The following is a 17,016-nucleotide window of genomic DNA, read 5'->3' as shown; positions in this document are numbered from 1 at the left end:
ATCAAGACGGACGGCACTGGCCTGAGGACAGACGTAGAGGCCAACTGAGCAGAACTAAGGCTCCAGAAGTAAATGTGCGTGTTTATGGGCAACTGATTATCAACAAGGATCTAAGACAATTCAACGGGTAAAGAACAGTCTTTTCAAAGAACAGCCTTTGGGGCGATGAAGTGTTGTGCTGAAAGAACTCGCTAACTGCACGGCAAAGAATAAAACGGGGCCTCTACCTCACACCACTTACAAACACTGACTCAGAAGGATCAAAGACATGAGACTTTTAGGGGGAAACAGAGCCATAAATCTTCCTGACCTTGGATTAGGCAACAGTTCCTTAAATAAAACACCAAAAAGTCTAAGAAACAAAAGAAAAAGCAGATAAACTGGCCTTCATCCAGATGAAAACCTTTGCTCACCAAAGGGCATCGTCATGGGAGTGAAAGGACGCGCCTCAGAACAGGAGAAAACGGCAAGTCACACACCGGGAAGGGCAGAGCACCCCCTGCGTCTGGGCCATTTAAAGACCTGCGGCAGATCAGCAGCAGAAAAAGACAACCCGGTTAAGAGTGGGCGAAGGGTCTGAACAGGCCTTTCCCCAAACGCGGTGAGCAAACGACCAGCAGGCACAGGAAAAGAGGCCTGACACCGTCGGCCACCAGGGCCGCGAGAGTCAGACCACAGCGAGGGGCCGCGGCACACCCGCCAGGACGGCCGTCCTCGGAGCGGCACAGGCGCACGCTGGCAGGGCGCGGGGCCCCGCAAACCCTCTTGCAGCGGTGGTGCGGGTGTGGGGCAGCGCAGTCCCGTGGAAGATGTTTTGGCAGTTCTTCAAAGAGTTGCACATAGAGTTACCATATGACCCAGCAAATTCACGCCCAGCTGTATGCCCAGGAGAACCGAAAACACAGATGTTCACAGCAGCACTGCTCACAGTAACCAAAAAGCGAGGACAACCTGATGTCTACCACCTGGCAACAGGTAAGCAAGTCGTGGTCCACCCAAACGACGGAGCACTATTCAGCCCTCAAAGGGACAAAGCACTGACAGATCCGTGAACACATACGCGGGTGAGCCTGGAACACATCACGTGAGGTGAGAGGAGCAGACACAGGAAGCTGTGTTTTGCGGGATTCCATTTACGTGCGACGCCCACAGCAGGCAGACCCAGAGAGAGAGAACGCAGCTGTGTGGTTGTCAGGGAGGCGGGAAGCGGGCTGAGAGGGACAGCTAAGCGAGGACAGGCTTTCTCGGGGGTGGAGCGTGTGCTGGATTAGTGGCGATGGTCGGACAGTTTGCAAACACGCTTAAAAACACTCAAAGGGTGAGTTTTGTACTATGTGAATTAGATCTCAAATTGTGAAAGCATGTGACCCTGAAACAACCACGCCAGTCCAGCACTGGCGCGACTTGAAGGAAGAGTGGAGCAGGCAAAGATTCAACGCACCGCAAGGAGGCGTGTGTGAGAGCACGTGTGCTCAGAGACGCGCGCGGACGTGCTGACGAGCCTCGCGCCCGGTTTCTATTTTCTTTTCCTTTTTTGTATTTTCTAAATTTTCTACAATGAGTCAGACCAAAACCAAACGTGTGTTTTCAAAACAAAGCGCGTCTGTGTATAACTACGTCCCAGGCTCTGGAGTGTGCAGGTGGGGCAGGGCACGGGGGCCGGGAGGGAGGGTTTCCGACTGAGCAGCAGAAGCCCCGTGCTCTGCCGCCCCTTCCCCTGATCTCCCCTCAACTGGTCACCAGGTCCTGGCAGTGGACCCCGGGCCTGGGCTGTGGTCCAGGCTCTGTCCCGCAGGGTCTCCTAACTGGCCTCGGTGGCCTCAGCTGGTCACTGAAGGGCCAGCCCTGGCTGCAGACCTCCCTCCTCTGCAGGTCTGCCCCAGGGCACCGCCAGCCAGGGCGCCAGGCCCGCCCGGGGCTGCCATCCCCCAAATCCAGTGTGCCCTCCAGCCCTGATCGGCAGCCCTCCCCCTCACAGAGGCCGTCCTCTCATCTCCACCCGGTCCTTCACCTTTTACTGTACCTTCAATACCAGCTCAAGGGCGTCTCTTCACGGAGTTCGGCGCCCCCCCAGCCAGGAGGGACCCTGGCACGAAGAGCTTCCCGTTCACCTCAGAAGCGGCTGCCAGGCTCCCAGGACCACCAGCCTTGTGACTCCGTGTCCAAAGGGCCACGGTTAGAACCAGATGACAGGGGTTCTTTAAGGCCCTAAAAGCTTTGGGCATTTATTTCAAGGCATCTGACGTTCGACGACACAGTTTCCTCCGGGCCCCGAGTCTCGGCTCCAGGTGGGCTCACGGCTCGGCCAACAGGACAGTGACACCCACTTTGAAGCTGTCTGGAAACTCCGACAAGACTGCCGCAGAAAAGCTCTCAGTAACTTCGAGAAGCTTTATGAAGCCCTGAGCTGAGTTTGTACCAGCTGGGGGTGATCACGGCCGTGGGGGTGGGGGTGGGTCTGAAACCCCGATGTGGGCGTGGAGACGTGGCTGGTGCACGAGAAGCCGCAGACCACACTGCAGATAGGAAGGCCGTGGTGAATGGGGTGTCAGACCTCTCCTCCCCAGGCAGACACTCGGCCAGGAGGGTCTGGAGGTGAAACAGTCTAGCATCACTGCTGACCAGCTCAGAGCAATTAGGCTGGACTCGTATTTAAACTGCCTACGTGTTCTGCTCTTTGAAAATAAATCTATGAAAAAGAAAAACTCACAGTCAAACTCCTCACCTTTGCAGAATAGTGGAAGGAGCCGGACGTCAGACGACACGGATTCAAACCCCAGCTCCGAGGCCTGGTGCCCTGGAGGGCCGTCCATGCCTGCCCGGCTCGCGTGGGCCCCACCCCTTCCTGCTGCCCTCCCAACCCTCCCGCGCGTCCCCAAGAGTTCTGGCCTGGCCTGCTTGTGTCATTGTCCCGAACCTCTACCTAGGTTCCCCCTGGAGCTGGTGTGCCTGACCGGCACGGGGAGGGTGCTGACCACAGATGTGGGCCATGGAAGGAAAGCCACAGCCACTGAGGGGTGGCTGGCCCCTCAGGAGGGGAGCACCCACCCTCTCTGGGAGACCTGGTTTTGTAGCAAAGCCTGGCAGGGCTGAAGGACCCCTTACCCCAGCTCCTCACAGCCAGACTTCTCTGGGCCACACAGTCTCGGGGCCCCACACGGAGAGCGCCGACACTGTGGGACAGGCCCACAGGTCAGTCTGATCACAGTCTTAACCACAGCGCCACGGTTACCTGACCTGGGCCACGCCTGTCGGAGCACCAAGTGTCTCGTGAGTCTTCATTACCCCAGTTTACAGATGATAAAACCAAGGCTCAGAAGGTGCAGACAAATTGTCGTGACCCTTCGTCTAGAAAGGGGCAGTGCTGGCTTTCAACGACAAGCAGCGGCTATTTCAGAGGAAGACCTTGAAATCCCAAACCACCCTTTCACCTGAAAGGACAGATTCTCTGGGAGCCACCACTGCGGCCAAGCCTGAGCCAGCCTGAGCCAGCCTGCCAGCCCTGTGTCGACAGATACTCGAGGGCCTGGATCACGGGGGAGGTGAGTGGCCACCAGCAACACTCCTGAAGCCTTTTTCCCTTCTCCTTCTGACTCTCGGACTCGAGTAGCTATGGGCAGGCTCCAGGTCCAGCAGGAGCAACAAAGCAAGAGAGCTCCACCTGGATCCTTCTTGATCTGCCCTGGCTAGGGCCTCCCCACCTGCCACCCTGGTCATGGAACTAGGGATGCCTGGTTCTGGCATTTAGTGTACTCAGTGTGCTGAAAGGTGAGTGGAATCAGTCCAAGAGGACTTCCTGGAGGAGGTGTGTTGTATTGGTTTAGGCAGCAGAGAGGAAGAGGAACAGCTCAAGCCAAGGCTTGGAGGTCAAGGAAGATATGTTTGGGGAGCCGGGGGTGCTGGGGGTGAGTGACCTCGTTGGAGTGGGTGGAGAACAGGCACCAGGCACACCAGTGTGAAAGCAGGTGTAACTCGGGGCGTAGGGTACAGCTCAGCGGTAGAGTGACTGCTTGGCATGCGTGAGGTCCTGGGTTCAATTCCCAGTACCTCCATAAAGAAATAAACAAACCAACCAACCTAACGGCCTACCCCGCAGAAAGCAAGCAGGTGTAACTCACGGGAAGACGGGCCCCACCGGCCTCAGGGCCTGTGGGCTCTGATCAGAGGTGCCGTGAGTGCCAAGTGCCGTCTGATGACGTTCAGGAGCCTTGGGCCCGCCCTCACCTGCCGCTCGCTCGCTCGATGCAGTCCACCCCAGCCAGCAGCAGGACTAAGAAATGGCATGGCTTAGCTGGCGTCCAGCCTCCCCGCCCCAGGCCCCACCCCCGCCCTCTGCCCTCCCTTCCGGCTTCGGCCCACCCAGATGTTCCAGGGCCCGGGTCAACAGACACGCAGCCGAGAGGCACAGGGGCCAGGGGCTGGGGGCCGAGGCAGCTGTTGCGGGGGCTCCCTGAGGAGGCCTCAGCCTCATTCCTGCCAGCTGGACAGAGCAGGAAGGGAAGAGCCGTGGTCTGGGGGACAGAGCCTCCTGCCCATCCCCCACGGCCACCACTTAGGCAGAACTTCACCCCCCGCCCCACCCAGAGCTCTGGGAACTAGGGTGCCAGGGAGGGCACCTGCCCAGCCCTGCCTCCTCGGAGAGTAAGGTCCCCATTCCCCACAGGGGCAGAGACCATCCCCATGTGGCAGGTAACCCTAATGTTATTCTTGGCTTTGGAAGCCACTGTATGGCTTTTTAAAAAAACAACATGTTTATCTCCCACTTCTGTCTATTTGGACTGATACATGTACTGACGTGCAGACCCTGACAGCAAGCCACCGAGGGCTGGGCCGCAGCCCACGCCGCGCAAACACAGCCCGGGGGCCCACCTCGCAGCCCGAGGCCGCACGTCCTCCTCCCTTTGAGCCCCGCTGCCCCGCGCTTCTCCCTCCCAGCTCCGTGTACTCTCCCCTCTGTCGGGGAGAGAGGACAGGGATGGGGGCGGACCCCCCGGGGCTCCCCCTTTCCTGGGACTTCCTGGGTGTGCTGAGGAAGCTGAGGAAGGTGTTCTGGAGGTACAGGTGGTGGCAGAAAGACCATTGCCTCAGGAGCAGACACACCTGAGTCTCAGTTCTTGTTCTTACACACAGCTCATTACTGAGCCAGTTACTTCACCTCTCTGCCTTGTTTCCTCACTCACTAATCCGTACATTTTTATAGCCAAAAACCATGCAGTGCCCAGTGTGTGTCAGGCCCAGTACCAGGTGCGGGGAATCCTGAGTCAAAAAGGGACAGTCTCCACCCTCACGAACTCAGAGCACGGAGGGAAACACAGACAGGGAAGTAAAGGGTGGCAGCAGGTGAGCAGGCTGCCCGGGGGGTGCAGCGGGGGCCCCTGCAGGATGAACGTGGAGGCAGGAAAGGCTTCCGGCAGGTGGGACAGCGAAGCCCAGACCTGAGCAGGTGAGCAGGGCTCCTCTGCTGCACGGGTGGGGGGTTGGGGCAGATGGCATGTCCTGCAGCCCAGCAGGGAGCTTGGCCCTGTCTTCAGGGCTTCGGGGGCCACGGAGATTTTTAAGCAGTCGGGTGATGTGATCAGGCTTGTGTTCTAAGGCCCCTTGGACTGCCGAGTGGGGAAGATGGGGGTAAATCCAGGACGGAAGCAGAGGGCCCAGGTGGAGGCTGTGGCAGTGACTCAGGCAGGGGTGAGCTGGGCAGGTGATGTGGCCACAGCGAGTGCAGGGCGAAGGGCTCACTCAGAGCAAGCAGGACGCATGGTCACTGGGACTTGACTGACAGGACGCAGGCGTGAAGGAGAGAGGGTCAAGGGTGAGGGCCAAGTTGTGGATCAGGAAATAAGTAACAACAGAGATGCTGGGTGTGGAACACCACGGGAGGGAAGGTGGTGAGCACTTGAGGGGACATCCTGTGGGCCACGAGTGGAGATTCCAACAGCAGCTGAGGCTGGAGGTGTGGACTTGAGAATCGTGCCATCGGTGGGGTGGCGGGGGAAAGTGGGGAGGGAGTGCGCAGAAGACAGACTCCGAGGAGAGAGGGGTCAGCGCCTCCCCGGCTGCTGAGAGATACCACAAGGAGGCTGGGACGGGCCTGGCCTTGGGAGGACCTCCATGAGGGACGGGGGCCGCAGAAGCCGGCCTGGAGGTGACAAATGGCTTGTGGGTGGGGCTGGAGGAGAGAGGCGGCGGCGGCCGGGGGCCTTGGGGTGACGCCTGTCCCCCGGAGAGGCCCGGAGCAAGTCCCGCCCTCTCCCGCCCTCTGCCCCTGCCCACTCCTCCTCCTCCCTTGCCTTGTTCCAAACTGCAGAGCTGGGCCCCGAGGGGAGATGTGGCGCCAAGGTCACCTCTGCCAGGTCCCCTGAGGCCTCCAGCCCCAGAGAGGCGCTGTGCTCCCCGGCTCCCCAAGCACAGGCAGTGAGGCAGGACCCCGAGAGCGGCCCCCTGAGGAAGGGCCCCTTCGCCAGGGAGACTCAGGGCGCGGGAGGAGGATGGGCTGCGACGCCAGGCTTGCTCTTTCCTCGGGGGCATTGTTTGTGCGGGGGTCTCCTCTCCATGGCTGCCAGGGCCCCCGGAGGTCACCCCCGTCAAACACCAGGGGCCATCCCGCCTCCCTCCCCGCCACCCCAGCCCCTTCTGAGGGTCCTTGCCGGAGTGGCGGGGAAGGAGCCGGCTCTAAGTCCAAAACCAGGTGTTGGGACCAGGGAGGGGGAGCCACTTCCATGAGAGTCCCTGGGGTGGGGGGGCCACATTCTGAAACAATTGACCTTAGAGCCATCTGGCTAGAGCAGTCACAGGGCCCCAGAAAAGACTGTCCCCCTTCAGTCAGGGGCGGAAAAGCATCTGCAGGCCCGGCCTGGGTTCCAGCTCGCTGGAGACACTGAAGCGTCGCCTCCCCTCCCCAGAGCCACCCCTCCCCTCCGTGGCTGGCTTCCCCACCTGCAGGAGAGGAGGGTGGACCGGGTGGCCTGTGGTGCCTCCCACTGGTATCCTGAGGCCCTGTGGTCTGGGGCAGGCAGCCTCCACCCACGCGGGCTCTGCCGTGGCCCCGCCTGAGCCCACTGCCTTTTCTGGTTTTATGTGGATTTCCTCACACCGGTGAGCAGCTGGCAGTCACCTGGGCTCCAAAGGCTCATAAACGGGTGGAAAATTACTCATAGATCTCGAAAAAGATCACACTCTGCCAGCCCCTGACCAGTCTCCTCTCCCGATGGCTGCGGGGCCGGGGAGGGGCAGTAGGGGACGGACAGCGGCAGTGGAAGGCTGGCGGCAGCACACAGGTGCTGTCTCCACCTCTTCCTGGCTGGGATCAGAGCCACCCCTCACCTCTACTCTGGGCGGACAGAGTTCTGAGGGAGAACGTTTCAGAGATCTGAAAAGATGTCTGCACTCCCAGAAAACGTCAGGAGGGAAACAGAGTGAGATGGTCCTGCAGGCCAGACAAGGGGAGTATGAGTGAGGACCTTCAGAAAGCCCTCTGGCCTTTCCCTCCCTGTGGTTGTAGACAGCTGGGGTGGTCTTCCCCAAGGCTAACCTTTATGTCTCCAGCTGCAGCCTGCATGCAAGGTCATCTGGTACACCTCATGGCCTCTTGGCAGGTCCACAATCAAACCAGCCCAAGCCCCACATTTCCGTCCTGTGAGTGCTGGTGACTGTAGGGGGCCAGAGGCTCCTGGAGCAAAGAACTCTGAGTCTGAAGTTTTAGTTGCTAATCGCAGGAAGGTGGGGGGGCGGGGTCTTGATAAATGTGGATTCTGATCCCTCTGTCTGGGCGGAGCTTGAGCGTCTGCCTGACTCACCGCCCCTGAGGCAGACGCTGCTGCTCCGTGAACCACACTTTGAGGACCAGGGTCAGAGCCCGGTTCCCTATCCGGCTCTGCATCAGGCACCACCGGGGGCGGGGGGAGTTTCTGGCAAATCCGGCCCTAGAGAGTCCAGCTCCAGACGGAGAAGGGCCTGGGGAGCCGCTCTGCCCTCGTGCTGCGTGCGGGTTCCTTGGGGACCAGACCTCTGGTTCCTCCCAGCTGGTCTCCCGCATGGCCTAGGGTCCTGGCTAAGAGCACACGTGCGGACAGACCATTCACCAATTCTGTGGTCAGCTCCTGACCCCTGGTTCCCTCACCTGCGGCATGGGGGTCATGGGACCTCCCTCAGAGGCTCGTCCCAGGGGACAGAGGAGGTGGTGTCTGCTGGGCCTTAGCCCACAGCCTGGCACCACAGGAGGCCCACCAAACACAGACTGCAGCGTGGCTCTCGCTGCACACTGGGCTTCACCCGGCTCCCCCTGTGCCCATCAACGCCCTCTGCCGTCACGCACTAACTTCACATCACATTCACCCGTGCTGACTTTCTGTCCATAGTGGGGTGGGGGGGACCACATCAAACCATGAGCTGCTGAAACGTGAGGCCCTTGTCTTATTAGTGATCTCAGGCATTTCAGGTGCTCAGCAAAGCTTGAATGAGCAAGCAGATAAATGCAAGAGTGGATGGATGGACGGACAGACAGATGTGTGGATGGATGAGTGAAAGGACAGACGGACAGATGCACAGATGGACAGTCAGATGGATGAATGCCCGGGGTCAGGTGTCCTCCTCCCTCCGGACACACCTGGAACCCAGGCCAGGGCTCTGCACTGGCATCGGCTGCTCAGGAAGAGCAGGGAGGAACCTTGCTTCTGTCACCTCCCCGTGAGGGAGGGGATCACCGCACATCTTGGCTCTGCTGGGGGCCAAGTGCAGCTAAACCGAATCTGCGTGGTCAGCTCCCACACCCCCGCCTGGGTGCCCTGCCTCTCCTGGGCCCCTAGGCCTAGGCCAGCGGGAGCTCCTGGGGCTGAGGAGACCCGGGAGCCCAGGCTGGGGTGCTCCCCGTGGGGCCGAGGTACCAGGCTGCTCCTGGGTGGGCCAGCTCGGGCCACCTCCCTCCTTCCCAGACCAGCATTTATGGCTGAAGGCGCCTCCGCAGGACCCAGGGCCCAGCCCACACAGACGCTCCCCTTGGAGCTCCAGGGGCCAAACGCCCGTGTTCAGACCATCAGCACATGCGGAGCCCGCGTGCCCGCCCCCACCCACCTCGAAGCAGCCTCTGCCCCAGACGCATGTAGCAATCAACTCCCGGAACCTTGGGGAGGTCCAAATCCAGTAGCATGTAATCATGGAGCCTGAAATAGCCGTGCCAGGGAGGCCAGCTGCCACCTCGCGATCCCTGGGGACCTGCGGGGGCCCCACCGCGCAGCTGGGCCTCTGTCCCTCTCTGGCTGGCGGGTAAGTTGGGAGGTGCCGACAACATTCACCAGATCACCTGAGAGCTCGGGGGCAGCTCGGGGGCTGGTCCACGGCAGGCCGGACACCTCCAGGACAAGGCCTGGGATCAGAGTCACCCAGCCTCCAGGCCCGCTGCCCCCTCCTCCCCAGTGCGGGGCCTTATCACGCGAGGCCCTCACTGCAGCCCAGCCGGTCCGCGGGCCGCTGCCCTCACCAGACCTCCTGTTCCCTTCTGACTCTGCTCTCAGCGTCTCACCCCGCCATTCTCCGCAGGACCCTCACTCGCCCTTCTCTGACACCCCCGTACTCTTTAGTGGGTTGCATGGTGCCGTCCGAGATGGTGAGCCCAACTCCCAGAACCTGAGGGCAGAACTTTCTTTGGAAAAGGGTCTTCGCAGGTGTAACTAAGTTAAGGAGCCCAAGTATCTGGGCGGCCCTAAACCCAACGACAAGCTTCCCTGTAAGAGGCACAGAGACACACAGAGGAGAGGGGAGGCCACGGGAAGGCCCAGAGACGCAGCCCCAGGAAGGCCGGCACAGCAGAAGATGAAGGGGCCCGAGGCAGAACGTGGCCCGGCTGACACCCGCGATTCAGACCTCGGGCCCCCAGGACTGAGGCAACCACCTGCTGCTTCAGCCGCCAGTGCATGCACGGGGAATTGCTGTGGCAGCCCCAGGACACTGACACGCCCCTCTTCCATAACTGGCTCTTACTCTTCAGTGGATGTCAGAACCCCCTGGGGCTTGTGAATGCAATTACTGGTCCCACCTCCAGAGTTTCTGATTCGGCAGGTCCGGGGGGGCCTGGGAGTGTGGATTTCCGGCAGATTCCCAGGTGGGGCCAGTGCTGCTGGCCCAGGGACCCGGCTTGGAGAACCACTGCTCTGCAAGTTCCCTCCAGACCGTGTGAGCCCAACTTCTTGGTCCCGTGAGCTTCCTCCTTCCTCAGTACTCAGGCGTCGGAGACAGTGCCTCCTGCAGGGAGCCCCAACCCCGTGCACAATTGGCTCCTTCTCTTGAAACTGGCCAGGCCCCCCCGGGGGCCTCCTGAAGATGTGCTTCCAGGAGGCTTGAGTGGGGAGGGAGGCCGGCGCTCACCACGAGAAGACCCTGCGCGTTCCACCAGGCTCTGTCTGGGGCAGGGCCCCGCCCTCAGATCCGTCTGCAAAACGGCTGACTCCCCCTTGTGCGCGTGAGACAGAAGAGCTCTTCCTGGTGACAGCGTCCTAAGGCCCTTCACTAGTGGGTGTTATTAGTTACAGCCAGCCCCACGCCCTCTCCCGGGTCGGGACCAGGGGTCTCTAGGGTTCAATGCTGATGCCAGAGTGTCAGCAGCCCCAGCCCAGCCCTGTCCCCTAGTTACGGGTAAATGTTTATGTCCCCGCAAAAGTCACGCTTCCACCCCCCACCCCAACACGATGGACTAGGAAGCAAGGCCCTGGAGGTAACGGGCCATGAGCGCGGAGCCCCAGTGAGCAGGTCAGGAGGGAACTTCCGTCCCCGGCGTGAAGGTGCAGCGGAAGCCGACGGTCTGCGCTCGGGAGAGGGTCCTCGCCAGAACCCAGACGGCCAGGCTCGGGTGCGGTTGGAGGTGGATCTCTGCTGTTTGTCAGCCCCCCTGTCTGTGACACGTTGTCACAGCAGTGCAGCCAGAGTCCCAGGGCCCTTGGGCACCCCCAGCGGGGGGCACGCTCCAAGGCCAGCCGCAGAGCAGGTGCTCTGCCAACGCGGCTGGCCTGTCTCTCAGGGCTTCTCTTCTGCTCCAGCAGCGCCCTCAGAATCACCTTGAGTGCGTGCATGGACTACAGGCTGGGCGGCCCGAGTGTCCGCCCCGGCCCTGCTACCGCTTGTCTGTGTCCTTGTGCCTCAGGCTATGAAATTAGGGTGATGAGGCTACCAGGATGTCCCTCCCACAGAGCTGGGACGTGAAGGGAGGTTGTGAGGAGAAGCGGCTCACACACGGAGACGGCCACGGAGCGCTGGCCATCGCCGGTCTCTGGGACGGCCGTCCCTCGGAGGAGGGCCAAAGGCATTGGATGAGGGGGCCTTCTCAGAAGCCCTGTGCTGGCTGCTCTCCCCAGGAAGCCCCCCCCAGTCCCTCAGAAGCCTCGGGCACTGGGCGGCATGGTTTGGCCATGTTCTCCTGGCGAAGCTCAGGCCTGTCCTCCTCCCACCTCACCAATTCCCAGGGGCCTGGGCGCGCTCGGGGAGACCAGCCCTGGCAGAGCCCCCGAGAACAGGCCCGCAGCATCGCCAGCGGCTCAGGAGCAGCCCCATGCCCGCCGACCCCCGGCAGGCGGCCGGGGCTGGGGGCTGCGCCGGTGCCAGCTGGGTCTGTCTGGAGTCTGACATGGCTCTTGGTGAACTTCGCAGCTCGGCACGGGGTTGGGGCTTCGGGGCGCCCCCAGCAGTCACGCGCTTCTCCCGGGGCTGGGGTGGGGGGCCAGGCCGGGCTGCTTCCTGTTTCCTCCCTTTGCTGCTGCCGCTGCGCTTCCCTGGTTCTGCTCGGGCCCCCCCGGCCCGGCCTGGGTCTTTCTGGGCTGTTCTCCTGCTTCTCCGTGGACCCTCCTCACCCCCACCCAGTTCCTGCCTTCCCTGGGCTCGGCTGGCTGCTTGCGGTTTCTCTTGGCCATGGCCCCAGCCTGGCGTGACACATCTGGTGCGGCCACCTCTCCTTCCCACGCGGCCAGGGAGGGGCGCCATGGGGAGCTGAGTCTCTGGGCCCCTGCCCCACTGGCCACTCCGCTCTCCCCAAGCCCGCTTCCCAGGCCGGACATCTGATTCTGGCCGGGAAGAGTGGGACCTCCACCAACATTCCAGGAATGTCCACGGGACCTTGGAACAGCCGAGTCCCTGGGGCCTGGCCTGCTGTGGACACACCTCTCCCAGGAGCAGAGAGGCACAGGCAGGGATGTGTCCCCAGACTCATTCCCAATCCTTTGACTCCCAACAGGCATTCGTTTTGCCAGCACTTGTGGGGAAGGAGGGCAGGCACCTGACGATGGCCACCAAAGAGGCTTCCTTTCAGCCGTGACAGAAGGACACAGCCTTCGAAGTCCAGCATCCCCGGGTGGCCCTGCCCTCCCCAGAGCTTGTCTGAGCCTCTGCTCCCTCGTCTGACAGCAGAGAGGGGCTTTGCGAGGATGAAGTCAGGTCAGGAGTATAAAACACCACACACAGTGCTGGCCCGGCATGGGGGCTCGACACAACCACTGCCGCACCCTCGCCCCTCAGCCCGGCAGGCTGGGCCTGGTGCTCCAGACTCTGCCTGAGTCAGGGGGACGGGGCCTCACTTCGAGGCCCCCAGCTCCAAAATCTCAGGAGGTAACAGCCACCGAACAGAACCTTTAAGTGAGTTCTACAACACCCCACTCCCAACACACCCACGCACACGCACACGTCCACACGAGCACAACACTCACTCACGCGCTGGTGTCCTTCGGTAGAACGACCCGCGTTCCAGCTTGTCCTGGATGCCTGGTCGCCTCCCTGCAGGCACCTCAACTCAACAAGTCCAAAGGGACCTGAGCGTCCCCTTGCCCTGCGCCCCCCGAGCTCGTCCCCTGGGGTTCACGGCTCACTACTTGCTCGGCACGTCCTTACTAAGCTCCGCCACACGCCAGGCTCCCAGCCCCGGCCTCCCGTCCAGCCCGGTGTCCGAGCCCGGAGCCCGTGGTCAGTCTGGCCCCTTCTCTCCCTCACACCCACCTCCAGTCAACCCGCCAGCAGTAAGAGTAACCGCGGCAGAAGTAGCACAGAGGTGCCGGCCCGTATTTCCTTCCATCCTGTAGAGAGACATGGGCGCTCTCCCCACCTCCGTTTTACTGGAAAAGGAGCAGACGCACCGAGGTCAGTAACCGCCCAGGCCTTACAGGGAGCGAAGGAGCTGAGACGCAACCCCCAGGGCTGGGTTCTGATGGCCCGGCTCCTTGATGTCCCCAGAGTCGGTCAACTGCTCCTCAAGCCGCTGCCCCACCTTTCCGTCGACTCCATCATGATCTATCGGCATAGGAGCCAGTCGCTGGCTCCTGCCTCCAGGCTGTCCTCCTTGACTGCTACCAGCATGATGTTCGATGATGCGAACTCCATCGCATCACTCTCCTGCTGAAAGTCCTTCCTCGGCTCCCCAGGGTCTTAAGCACAAAGTCCAAATCCTCATCCCTCCCTGATTCCAGGTCTCACTCCCTCCTGCCCCTGCCCCCAGCACCCCACAACAGGCAGCCAGACTCGCCCCCTTGCACACTCTCCGCAATTCACTCACTTCCTCCTTGTCTCTGAGTCTTTGCATATGCTGTTCCCTCTGCCTGGAACGCCCTTCCCTGCCTCTTCACCTGATCCTTCAAGATGCAAAAACTCAGGTTTTGCCTTTCCAGCCAAGCCTCCAAGCCTCAAAAACATGTGTAAAGAGAATGAGTGGGTGACCAGTCAAGTGAGCAAAATCACAGGCGCATCAGCACACATCACAGCCGTGCCAGGTCCTCACACTGACCGCGCTTTGCTCCTCATGGAGCCCTGTGAGCTCGGCAGGGGAGGTCAGCACCCCCACGGGGCACAGAGAGGGTCAGAGACTCCACAGTGAGTGCCAGAGCCCAGCAGGGGGCCAAGCCTGCTGGTCAGGTCTGCGTCACACCTAGGGAGTGCTGCGCCCCTGCCCTGCCACACCCCACCCCACCCCGGGCAGCAGGAGCGACAGCTGGATCAGCTAGGTCTCCCAGCCGCGGGGCTGCCACCCCTCAGGAGCGCAGGAACTGCCTGTGTGGCCCACGTGTCTAGAAGACGAGACCTTCAGAGTTCCTGAGCACAAAAAAGATGCAAGTCGCAGTATAAAACATTCACCTCAGAGGAAGTGTGAAAAAGTCTGGGGAAAGTCTTTGCCCCTGTGAAGACTTCTTGGATACTTTGCACGAAACGTCAAACTGCCCCTGCGTCGCTGGTGCCCGGAGCAATGGTTTAGTCTTTCCTGGGAGGGGAGTAGGCCCAGCCTTCCTGGCCTTTGATCCTCTGACCTTGGCCTCGAGGGGCACACCAGCGGCCTGACCCTGTTCATTGGTGACTCTGGACAGAGGGAGAGGAGGTGACCCCCAGAGGTCCAGCCCTTGTAGGGGTGGAGGGTGGAAATGGAGGAGGATGGGGGAGGTAGGGGCAGCTCTACCACTTCGCCATCTGGGGAGGGTGGAGGGTCAGGGCAGGAAGGAGGGAGACAGGCCTGGGTTGGGTGGCAGGGCTGGGCCCCTACGCCAGCCCTCTGTGTATGGTGGGTCGTGAGGACGAGAGGATGGGGCAGGGACCACAGGCCAGGACACCAGAGGCCTCTGTCCTGAGACACCGCATGCTAAGTGGGCCTCTGTCACCCCCATGGCTGAAGGTTAGGCCCAGTCCTGGTTCCCAGCTTTGACTTCTCTCCCGTCAGACGCAGATGTACCTAGAAATTCAGCTGCCTCACAGGGCATGCGTCAGGCACCAACTGTGTTCCAGGCCCCGTGGTGCGCACCCATCACGTGCCGGGAGACCACAGCACCTGTTTCTGCGTCCATCCTGGGGCCACAACACCCCTAATGGACAGGAGAGGAACTGCAGGGCTCCCTGGAGGGAGGGATGGACGGGTCATGGGCGGCCAGTGAGTCCAGGACTCTGGGGAAATGAGTGTCTGAGCGGCACCCCACCAAGCTGAGGGTCAGAGCGGGTGAGGTGGGGAGACAGACGGCTCCTGACGCTTCTCTGGGGCGGCAGCCTCCAGCCAACCTCCACCCAGGCTCCTTGGCAGAAGGCCAGACACCCCGGGACGACGGCACCAGAGGCCCCGTCCCCACCCTCCTCCGGCGGGGCTGGGTGCCTCCCGACCCCAAAACACCCACACAAGTGTGCACACGACTTCCTGCCACAAGCCCCCAGAAAAACCAAAGCCTGGAGCGCGCCACAGGGACACGGAGTGAAGGGGCCCGAGGGCCGGGGCCGCGACTCAGGCCCAGGAAGCAGGTGTCCAGGCCCACCCACCATGGACTCACAGAGACTGCAGGCTCGGCAGCTCCCACAGTGCCTCCGCAGGGACGCCTCCCAGCCGGTTGTTCTGCAGCATCCTGGAAGGAAAGGAGACGGCGTGAAGGACCGCACGGCCTCGAACGGCCCCACGCCAGGCCTATTTGGAGCCCAGAGAGCCCTGGCCCCTTCCCAGCCCCGCAGGCGTCCAGAGGCTGTGGAGGTGTTGGGGGCTGGGCCCGGGCTGGGAGGCTGCCTCGGAAGGGCTCGTGGGCCGAGGCAGGACTGGAGAGAAGCAGAGGGGCCCCTTGGGGAAGCAGCGAGGCCAGGAAACAGAGCACGGGATTCCCTCGCACTTCGGTGCGGGAGGACGCGGGGAAAGGTGTCACTCCTGCCTGGCCTCCGCTTCTCTGTCTGCAGCTGAGAGGCGGAGGGTTCCCTGAGGAAGGGGAGGGTGAGGGGCCCAGGCAGACATGCAGCTGTGGGCTGCCTATCTGTAGAGCCAACGGAGATGTCCGGATCAGCGTGTCGGGACAGCCCGGGGGCCCCATCGCACACGGCCTGTGGACAGATCCCCCAGGAGGCTGCCCTCCCGGCCCCGCAGGGTGGTGGGTCAGGGAGCGGGCAGCAGGGGAGAAAGGGGGGTCTGGGCCCCCTTGGGTGGCACTGCCGACCCCAGGCACCAGAGCTGTCCTCAGAAAAGGCTGCGGAAGTCACTCCAAAGCACAGGGAGTCCCTGAAGACTCGGGCCCTGGGTGGGGGTCCTGCCCGCCTGGCTCTGAGGAGGGCCTGGGTGGTAGCGGCCTTTGCAGCATCCCCCTATCCACCGCCGGCCTCTAGAGCTGCCCAGAAATGAGGAGGAGGCAGGCCCATGGGGCGGGGCTGCCCACCCAGGGGTCAGGGAACAGCTGGGGGCAGGCAGAAAGCGGCCCCACCTGGCGGCCCGCACGCCCGCCATCCGGCCCTCCTGTCCAGGCACTGTCCCGAGGGAGCAGGTCTATCCTAGGGCAGGCTGCTCTGGAGCTGCGGGTGGGGCCTCCAGGGAGACCATGTGTGCCAGCCACCTCTTACCCCCTGCAGGGTGTTGCTCCTCCCTGGCCAGCTCCACGGCCCCAGGCGTGGGGTGGGATGAGGAGCTCTGGCCACAGGTGCCCCCTCACCCAACAGGCACCAGTCCTCAGAGACTCCTGCATCTACTCACAGACCCGGGAGGAAAGAACCGTGGCCTCCCTGAGGGCAGCCCCGATGGTGGAGCTGGGCAGGGGCGGTGAACCCGAGCACGCAGCCTTCAGGGCTCTGCGGGACAGAGACCCCACCTAGAGTCTCAGGAAAAGGCCTGAGGCAGGGGCTTGACCGGAACCTGTGGGCCGAAGACGTGGAGAACCAGCAGAGGAAGGCGAGGCCCAAGAGTGACACCTCAGGTCAGGTGTGGGGCTGGGGGAGGGACGCAGGGGTCCTGCCACAGCCACTGGGGGAGAGTCAGGAGGAAGTACCCTCGTGTTGGTCCTCGGCCTCTGGGAGGGCAGGATGGAGGTCGGGTGTCCCACCCGGACAGCCCAGCCCCACAGGAAGGAAGATGCAGCTCAGACAAGGGTCCAGGGAGCTGCTGAAGTGACCCTGTCCCTTGGCACCGGAGGGGACATTGTGCCAATGGGGGGGCTCTGCTGTCTTTCTCGTACAGGTCTGAAAAGGAGTGACAAAGGGCACCGAGGCAGGAGAAGGAGACACCAGACACTGTGAAGCACTTCTTGCTCAGATGCAGGTGAAGCCCCTTGCTTGGAA

The 17,016-nt window shown here is 62.1% G+C and overlaps 1 protein-coding gene across 3 annotated transcripts in view; it reads right to left on the bottom strand.

Annotated features, from left to right (window-relative positions):
* The window catches only part of LGR6 (leucine rich repeat containing G protein-coupled receptor 6), an 86,243-nt gene that overhangs the window by 43,134 nt on the left and 26,093 nt on the right, over positions 1-17,016 (bottom strand). For all 3 annotated transcript variants that reach the window (XM_072948848.1, XM_072948849.1, XM_072948850.1), the window contains exon 4: positions 15,264-15,335. In XM_072948848.1, the coding sequence (XP_072804949.1) occupies positions 15,264-15,335 (72 nt within the window). The remainder of the gene's footprint in view (positions 1-15,263; positions 15,336-17,016) is intronic.

The sequence above is a fragment of the Vicugna pacos genome, chromosome 23 (genome assembly GCF_048564905.1).
Source record: "Vicugna pacos chromosome 23, VicPac4, whole genome shotgun sequence".
Classification (NCBI taxonomy): domain Eukaryota; kingdom Metazoa; phylum Chordata; class Mammalia; order Artiodactyla; family Camelidae; genus Vicugna; species Vicugna pacos.
The sequence above is the reverse complement of the archived record's forward strand: the minus strand, read 5'-3'. Positions and strand labels throughout refer to the sequence as shown.